The sequence below is a fragment of the Vipera berus genome, assembly GCF_964194415.1.
Source record: "Vipera berus genome assembly, chromosome: W".
In the NCBI taxonomy this organism is placed as follows: Eukaryota; Metazoa; Chordata; class Lepidosauria; order Squamata; family Viperidae; genus Vipera; species Vipera berus.
The window spans coordinates 75,881,982-75,890,944 of NC_138210.1; the positions used below are offsets into that span (position 1 = coordinate 75,881,982).

The following is an 8,963-nucleotide window of genomic DNA, read 5'->3' on the forward strand; positions in this document are numbered from 1 at the left end:
GCCACGACTTGTTATTTGGCTGGCATGCGTATTTGTTGTATGATAAGAAGGTAGATAATGTGTTTAAAGTGCATATTTTAAGACAGGCATTGTTGAGAGTTTGGAAAAAGTATAGATACAAGTTAGACTGCAAGATACCATTGTGGGCTATTCCAAAACACGCAATAGAAAACATAAATGTTGGTTTTAAACATGACGTGACTACGTATAAGGAGATTTTAAGCTTGGAAAGAAGTGTATGGTGTTTAAAATCGTATAATTTCTTGCGAGATGAGAAGATTGTTCAAACCTGGTTTCAATATACTCAATTACGGGCCAGGTGGAAAGAAGATCAGAAAACTGGTTTTGCAATGACTGATGAAAATTTGATAAAGCAAATTAGAAATCAGGGTCCAGCATATATCAAACGGATATATCTTGCATTGATAGAAATTGATTCAGAAACAGAACTGGTTAAAGACTGTATGATAAAATGGGCCCAGAACATCCAAGAAGTTATTACAATGGATACGTGGGAAAAGATCTGGGTGAGGAACGTAAAATTTACACAAGCTCAAAACTTAAGAGAGAACTTTTATAAAATGTTTTATAGATGGCATTTAGATCCTAAAAAGCTTGCAAGTATGTATCCGAATTATCAGCCAAAATGCTGGAGGTGTGGTGGTGAAGATGCAACATATTTTCACATATGGTGGACTTGTAAAAAGGTCAAGGCTTTTTGGATAAAAATTTGGTGGAATATGCAGAAGATCTTCAAGCAAAAGATAAAGTTTTGTCCGCAATTTTTTTTGTTGGGTATAATTACAGGTGCTACTGTTGTGGACACTAAGTTAATGTTAAATTTAGTTACAGCAGCAAGACTTTTAATAGGTCAGTATTGGAAGAAGGAGGAGCTGCCGACTATAGAAGAATGGACTTTAAAGGTTTCTGACTTGGCAGAAATGGCAAAGATTTCGGCTTATTTGAAAGATCATTCGCAAGAACGTTATATTATGGAGTGGGAAAAATGGATTGAATATATTCAGAAGAAATATGGGACTAAAAAGTTTCACTTAGCATTTGAATAAGTCTTCCTTTCTTTTTTTCTTTTTTCTTTCTTTTTATATGTAATATTAATATTGCTTGTAGTTATTTTATATGAGCTAGAGAGTGATAGATTTAAGAATTTATTGTTGGTAGCATATGGATGTTTATGATTGTTCTTTGTTTTTATACCCTGTACTTAGCTCTGGGAAGTCGGGGGGGGGGGGAGGGGGGAAAGGGGGGGGAGGGGGAGGGAGGGATAGGTTGGGGAGGGGGAGGGGGGACTGTTAAAGATAAAATGTATTTTAAAACTTTTCAATAAAAAAAAGAGTGCAAATGTTTAGTATTTTAAAATAAAACTTATTTGTTCCTCTTACTTCAGCTCAGGCGGGTTCAGCTATGGGGGAATGATGGGTGGATTCAAAAGCAGATAAGGTTCTTGAGGGTAACCTGTGGACTTCAACTCCCAGAATTCCTCAGCCAGCCATGAGGGCTCAGGAATTCTGGGAGTTGAAGTCCACAAGTCTTAAAAGTACCAAGTTTGCAGACCCCTGAGCTAGCTGGTAGTGGTGCATATTAATAAACATGGATAAATTCATCATAGATTTGTCAGTGGAAAGGGAAAGTGATTCAGCAAAGGAACAGCCACCGAAGAAATTAAAACTGGTACTTTTTTTCCTTTTTTTATACAGTTTGTAATAGTTTATGAGATTATAGAATAGAATACAAAAATACAAAAGCAAATAGTAGGACACAGTGGGGAGGAAAAAGGGGGGGAAAGTGAGGTGGGGGGAGGGAAAAAGAGCAGACTTCCTTTGTTGCAGTAGAAGGAAGCCTTAACATTGAACCTCAACTTTTTACTTTTCCATAATGTTATAAACTAGCCATTTATATAGCAACAAATGAATCTAATCTAATTTTTTTTTTAGTCATCAAGTTTTTGACACCTTGCTAAGCACTGGTGGTACTCAAATACTGTCGTGTCCTAAAAGTGGTCCAATCTGTGAAAAGGTTGAAAAGCCCTGTAGTTAACTAGCTTCTCAGTGCAGGTCCCTTTGCTCTCTTCCTCTAGGAGAGAATAAGGAGATTCGGCTTCCACAGCCGATTCAAAAACAAAGCATCTCCCAAAGACGACAAAATCCTGAAAGGTAACGGGGAGTGCCACATGGGGTCAGATGCCGGAAACAGGAAAAGCAGGCTCTCCCCCTACCTTGAGGGAACACGCGTGTTCTCGGTTCCTTCTTGTATTGTAGAGCAGAATAACTCGGCCTCCAGGCCTCCGCTCAAAGGGGCCCCAGAAACAAAAGGTGGGAATAAGAACACGGCAGCCTCCAGCAAGAATCCAGGAAAGGTGAGATTTAACGGGGACCGTGGGATGGCAGCTCAGCACCGATCGCTAAAAGTGCGGGAGGCCTCAGGGTGCAAACGCTCCTGGCGTCGCGCCCGTTTTCCCTCCCTGCTGCCTGCTCACTGGGTTCTTTTTGCAGCAGTAGAAACATTTAGAATCATTCCATTTTTTCCCACTGGGTGTCTTTAGGAGGCCGTACTGCTTTCTGCTCTTCAGTGAGCAAACAATATTTCTTTTCCAGCTTCTTCACGAAATATCGGCAGTGAAACCCAATGCAAATGTCAAGAACACCATGGATATGAAAGGTATGTGTGTGCAATAGTGGCAAAAGCTAAATGTCACGGTTCCGACAGATGAAAGAGCAGACTTCCTTTGTTGTTTTCCTTAAAGGATCTTTATTCGAGAAGCATAGCATCGGCACTAACACGGTGGAAGCCAAAACCGAGTTCCCCTTCCCTGAGCACATAGTATCAAAGCACAATTCCCTCCCCCAATGAACAGTCCTAAATCACATTCCCCAGTTAGTTTGAAATGCAGGCTTTCCCTCCAGCCCGCCAATTCTTTATCATCTCTTATTTCAATAACCTTGGTTCTCACACTAGGTTCGGTATTGTTATGTCTAGCTAAACTCTCGTGCACATTCCTCCCCCCCCCCGCCCCGGCATCTTCTAACTCTAAGAGTAAAACATAAGGAGAAAATGGTTGCACCTCCAACTGTTCTCAAAGCAAAACATTCCACCTTAGCAGCGTTGGCACTCTTATGTTTCACTCTCCCCTATTTTGTCCAATAGCTTCCATATCGCCCCCTTCCCTTTTTCTATCACCGAAGCCAGGGAGCCTCTGAAGCTCTCCGTTCTGCCTGGGTGTCGAACAGCGGAAGGTCCACAGAACGTCTCCTTAAAAACCTCCAGTCTTGGGGCACCCACAATTTCTGGAGACAAGATGTTCCACTGCTTAATTGTTCTCGCTGCCAGGAAATTCCTCCTTAGTTCTAGCTTGGTTCTCCCCTGGATACGTTTTCCATCCACGCGTTGCTTCTTCTGCCTTCTTCAGGCGCTTTGGAGAATAGGTGGAGCCCCTCCTCTTTGGGGCAGCCCCTCAAATATTTAGAAGACTGCCATCATGTCACGCCTAGTCCTTCTCTTTGTTAGACTAATAGAATCACAGAGTTGGAAGGGGCCTCGGAGGTCTTCTAGTCCAGCCCCCTGGTCAAGCAGGAGACCCTGTTCCAGTGATGGCGAACCTTTAGCGCCCAAACTGCAACCCAAAACCCACTTACGTATCGTCGGGTGCCGGGTGGGCCTGGCCCATTGGGTGGGCGTGGCCGCGGTGGTAACGGCAGACTGGGTGGGGCTAAAAAGTTCAATCAATCAATTCAAACTTTGCGAGATCTTTTTTTTCCCCGCGAGAAGTTGAAGTTGATTGATTGAACCTTTTTTTTTCTTTTTGCACACGGTGGCGGAAAGGTTTTATAAAACCCAGCTGAAGGCCTAGGACTGGGGCGACGGTGCGCGTGCCCACAGAGAGGGCTCTGCGTGCCATAGGCTCGCCGCCAGGGCCCTATTCCATTGCAGACTAGCGGCTGTCCAGCCTCTTCTTAAAAACCTCCAGTGATGGAGCGCCCACCACTTCCGGAGGCAGGCTGTTCCCCTGATTCATTTTTTTAACTGTCAGAAAGTTTCTCCTTAGTTCCAGGTTGCTTCTTTGATTAGTTTCCAACTGTGGCTTCTCGTTTTGGAAAATAGGTTGCACCCCCCCCCCCGCTCTTCTTTGTGGCAGCCCCTCCAATACTGGAATCCTGCTATCAGCTCCCCCCTAGCCCTTCTTTTCTCTAGACTGGCCATTCCCAAATCCTGCCAGCCTTCTCCCCACGTTGGACTACTTGGGTTGGTCTAGTCAGTCTAAGCTGCGTGCCGGAAGACAGAGGATCTTGGCAGAAGCAGAGGTATAACCTGAAGAGAAGGGTGGGGAGCTCGGCTGGGGGGAGTTTGGGGGCAGCAGATCTTAGCCTGGGCCCACCTCCCCATGCCATTGGGTGTTTTATTTATTTCACGCATTTATATGGCCGCTCGTCTCATTCATTAGCTTTGGCTAACAAAGTAAAAACAGCGCAACCCAAATTAAAAACACTATAAAAAAAAGTCCCTCTTTTGTCTAGAAAGGCAAAATATAAATAAATAAAATAAAAAGAGCAGCCAGGAACATAGACAGAAACATTCCCAATAGGTCTTTCCGTGTATTTCTTGCCTCTCTTGGCGAGAAGGTCATGGCATAAATCCTTCGGGAGATTCCCCTCGTCCCACCAGGTTTCTAGCCTTGGGAGAAGTCCTCGAACCAAGCCAGTCACGGCAAGCTGAGAAGCCCCCCCCCTCCCCTTGGCCATCCCTGCCCCTCCCCAGCCCTCCGCCCTGTTGCAGCACGGCCAGCCCCTCCCCAAAGGACGAGGTCAAGGCTCTCCCTGGCCTGGTCATTGGCCCCGGTGAGGCTCTTCCCTGCGGCCTCTGGCCGGCTGGGGACCTCCTTGGCAGAAACCTGGTCCAGGCACAGTCAGATGTAGAAGCAGCGTAGAAGATGGAACGGTAGGGCTGGAAGAGACCCTGGAGGTCCTCTAGTCCAACCCCCTCTGCCCGTGACAGCAGATCCGGCAGCGGTCCGGATCCTCTTTGGGCTCGATGGGAGGGATACGCACACGGTCGCAGACAGAAGAGCAGAATGATGGAGATGGAAGGGGGGGGACCCCAGAGGTCCTCCAGCGCAACCCCCCCCTCGTTCAAGCAGGAGACCCTATGTGCCGTCTCAGACTTGGTTTTTACTTCATTTCATTCTCGGGAGAAAAGAATTGTCTTCAGATCCCCCCTGTCCTAACGACAGTGTGTGTGTGTGTGTGTGTGTGTGTGTGTGTGTGTGTGTGTGTATTTCATACAGGGGATAAAAAAAACAAGTTAGGGCCTGAAAGTGCCCCCCCTGTGTCGAAGAAGAGCCGGCGAGAGAGAACTGCCCCCAAAGTGGCAGCTACACCCCGAGGATCTGATCAAGCAACGGGAAAGCAGAGGAGTAGTCAGGAAGGTGAGAGAGAGGATGAATGAATGAACCAAGGAACGAATGAAAACGGACAGCGTCTGCTGTGTGCCCGGCCAAGAAGGGCGCTTGGTAGCCGGTGTTTCCGCGAGTGGGAAGCGTCTCCCAGTCCGGCAGCAGGGCCTGGAGGGTGGCGGGGTCCGTCTGGCGTGGGGAGGAGGGCGGGCCTGGCCCTCTTTGCTCTGGCAGACTCTCACTGGCCTCTGGGCTCCTCCTTTGTGCCGCAGGGCCAGGCGCCTCGGGCCAGGCGCCCCTGTTCCTGCGGCGGCAGCAGCAGCAGCAGCCCGGCCGACTCCGCCGCCTCTCGCTAGCCCAGCCGGAAAGACGGCCTGAACAGGTCTGAGGGCTCCCCAGAAGCTCGGCCAGAGGGAACGAAGGAAGCCCTGGGAGAGAGGAGGAGGAGGAGGAGGAGGAGGAGGAGGAGGAGGAGGAGGAGGAGGAGGAGGAGGAGGGCGGCTCTCCCAAGGACTCCCCTCTGGCCTTCTTTGAAGAACGGCGCTGCAACCGTCAGAGCACCGCATCACGGCAGCCTGGCGGAGGAGGAGGCCGTCTGTGCTTTTCCTTTCGGAGTCCGGCTGGCTTGGGAAGCCGGGGACGGCTGGCATTTCAACGGGTTGCGAAACGAGAAACGAACCGCTGGAAGCCGAGCCGCCAACCAGGCAGAAGTCCGAGCCCGGAGAGAGAAAGGCCCCGTCTGAGGGGCTCGACCGGCACCTCCTTGTTGGCCGAGATCCGGCGCTGCCTGAGGGGGCTCTGCTCCTCCCGCCCGTCGCTTCCTTCCAGTCCGCAGCCAAGCTCCATTAAAAGCCAGTTTTCCATTTAATGCCTCCTCGGTGCTCCGATGCCAGTCACTAAAAGCTGCCGTAATTTTATCCCCGTGATCGTAGAAGGCCGAGGGGAAAGCAGGAAGAGGCCGGGGCCCCTTGCCCAAATTTGTCAGGAACACTGACATCGGCCAGTGAAAACGCTAGTAGTACAGGGAGCCCTCGGCTTACAATCACGAGTGAGGCCAAAGTTTCCGTTGCTAAGTGTTGTTTTGCCCCGTTTCACGACCTTCCTCGCCGCAGTTGTCAAGGGCCAAGTTTTTAACGCGGTTAAGTAATCCGGCTTCCCCCATTGACTCTGCTTGTCAGAAGGTGGCAAAAGGGGAGTAGGTGTCCCCCGGGGCCCTGTGACCGTCGTAAATGCGAGTCACTGAAGCGTCTGAATTTTGATCGTGACCCCTTTTCTCTTTTAAAAGGCCCAACAAATCCGCCTCTCTCGGCGCTTTCTTCTGGGCGCCCGCCTTGCAAACAACTTAAAAGGCATCTGTGTGCAAATTTAGCAGCTTTGCATAATTTATTCCAATGCATGGGATTTATTGGCCCGTAGGTTTGCGCTAAACCTTTTAAAGCCGGTTGCAATCCCACAGAGAGAGCGCGTAAATATTTTTTATTAGACCCTTTCCCAACTTTGCATCGCTAGGGTATTTCCCCCAAAACTGGGGCACCCAGTTCCAAACCAGGCGCTCTCCCTCTCACCACCATCATCATATCCGCTGAGGCAGCTTCCAGGGAGGGGGGGTCCCGCCTGGAGTTGGATTCAGGATCTGACCGGAATGTCAGCCTCTTTTGTTTCAGCTGCTTGGGGTGGGGGGGGGACACAACTGCCCAGCCTTGGAGGAAGCCGCATTTTGCTCAAGGTCGCAAAGCACAGAATGGCCAAATCCATTTCCTGACTCCCAGGTCCCCAGGGGTCTGGCGTAGAATGGGCCCGGAGGCATTTTTGGCTGGGGGGGCGCAGACTTTTCCCGGTTGGGCCTCCCCCCCCCAACCCTGCCTTCACTGCAGCAAAAACAGAATAAGAGGGGGCCTTGGAGGTCTTTTAGCCTGATCCCCTTTTCAAGGCAGGAGTACTAAAGCTATCCAACTTTTGACAACTTTTAAGACTTGTGGACTTCCAACTCCCAGAATTCCCCAGCCAGCTGTCCCCCCCCCCTTTTTTTTTTAATCCCGGTGTACTTTTTTCCCCCCGTGTGCCTACTTTTTCCAGTGCTTTCCATTCAAAATATTGTTTTGATTCTGTTTATTCACTGCTTCGAGAGTTTTGTTTGTGGTCTTAAAGCAGGGCTGTCCCAGCTGTGCCTTCTGGGAGTTGAAGTCCACCAGTCTTTCAAAGCGGCCACGCTGGGACTGCTCTACGGCCCGTCTTTTCTTGAAAACTCCACCGTAACTTGGTTCGCCTGAGGTTCCCGTGGCATTTTTGAGGGCTGACTCAGAGTTTGCTTTCAACGGCCTGCAAATCCCAAAGAGATGTCTTTGTCTCCAGATTGGGAAATGCTCATTTTTGTGGCCAGCTGGCTCAAATGGGGTCAATCCATCTTTCTTTTTTTTTCACATGGCAACAAGCTTGGGAAAGGATTTTTTTTTTTATAAATACCTTAAAATATCCAGGCAAACACGTGATTTCCTCACCACTAGACCAGGGCTGTCCGTTTTGGGCCACTTGAAGACTTGTGGACTTCAACTCCCAGAATCCCCTGGGACTAAAGGTACACCCATTGGGGCGATCCCTTCCTTTGCAATCTCTCCGCTCTAGGAGGGAGGAGAGGGGAAAAAAAATAGGCTGAGGAATTCTGGGAGTTGAAGTCCACAAGTCTTAAAAATAGCCAAGCTTGGTCAAGCCTGCTTTAGACCCCAAAGAAAACCTTGGCAGCAGCTAATAAAACAACATTTTGAATGGAAAGCACCGACAGAGCTCAAACACCCAGCAAACCTGTTCTTTTTATTATTGTTAAAGGGTGGCAATGACCAGTGGCTTCCATGGTTCTAAAGCAGAATTACAGGGAAGAGAAATGATGGGACCTGTAGTCCATCGTGCTGCAGGATTAGAGAAGATTTGAAAAAGCATCGGGGGGGGGGGGGGGGGAAGGGAGCGGTGGGCTAGAGCAGCCCCTGCAAGGGAAAACTCCAGATTTTTTAGTCCCTTTTGGGTTACAAGCAGATAAGGAGACATTGGACTTGAAAGTGAAAGTGAAATTAAATTATGGGATGTGGTGTGTAGACGCGTGGGAGAACTGACCCCCTCCGGCCACCAGCGGCCTCCTAAACTTATCAGCTGTGGGGAAGGGCCTTGTCCCTCCTCGCCTCGGGCCCTTCCTGGCTGCAGGAGGCTGCCCCCCCAGGACCCGGGCCTACAGGCAGGGCTCCCTATACGTTGCCTGGGGCGGGGGGGGGGGAGGCAAATGCACCCGGCAGGTGGGCCGCGAACCCTGGTTCTTCCCTGGTCTGTTGGAAGAAGCGTCCGGCTTCATCTCCAGCCTGGGTGGGGCTGGAGAAGCGTCTGCCGGGCCCCTCCCTCCCATGCCCCACACCGCCCCGAGGGGGTCCCACAGAAGGCACTTCCTCGGGGGGGGGCAACGTGAGGGCAGCCATCCTACTCCCCAGGCGGTGCCTGATCAGCTTGCTCCCCCCCCCACCCAAGACCAGCTCTGGACCCCAACGAGCCCCCCCGCTCCGCTGGGCTCCCCCAGCCC

General features: G+C 50.0%; 1 protein-coding gene across 1 annotated transcript in view; it reads left to right on the forward strand.

The window, feature by feature from the left end:
- The window catches only part of LOC308676472 (zinc finger CW-type PWWP domain protein 1-like), a gene marked incomplete at its 5' end in the record, with an annotated part of 32,774 nt that extends 26,502 nt beyond the window's left edge, over nucleotides 1-6,272 (forward strand). The window contains 4 exons of the mRNA XM_081342286.1: nucleotides 2,096-2,171; nucleotides 2,277-2,374; nucleotides 2,613-2,676; nucleotides 5,677-6,272. Coding sequence (XP_081198412.1) covers nucleotides 2,096-2,171; nucleotides 2,277-2,374; nucleotides 2,613-2,676; nucleotides 5,677-5,792 — 354 coding nt within the window. The 3' untranslated portion in view covers nucleotides 5,793-6,272. The remainder of the gene's footprint in view (nucleotides 1-2,095; nucleotides 2,172-2,276; nucleotides 2,375-2,612; nucleotides 2,677-5,676) is intronic.
- Between the last annotated feature and the right edge of the window lie 2,691 nt (nucleotides 6,273-8,963).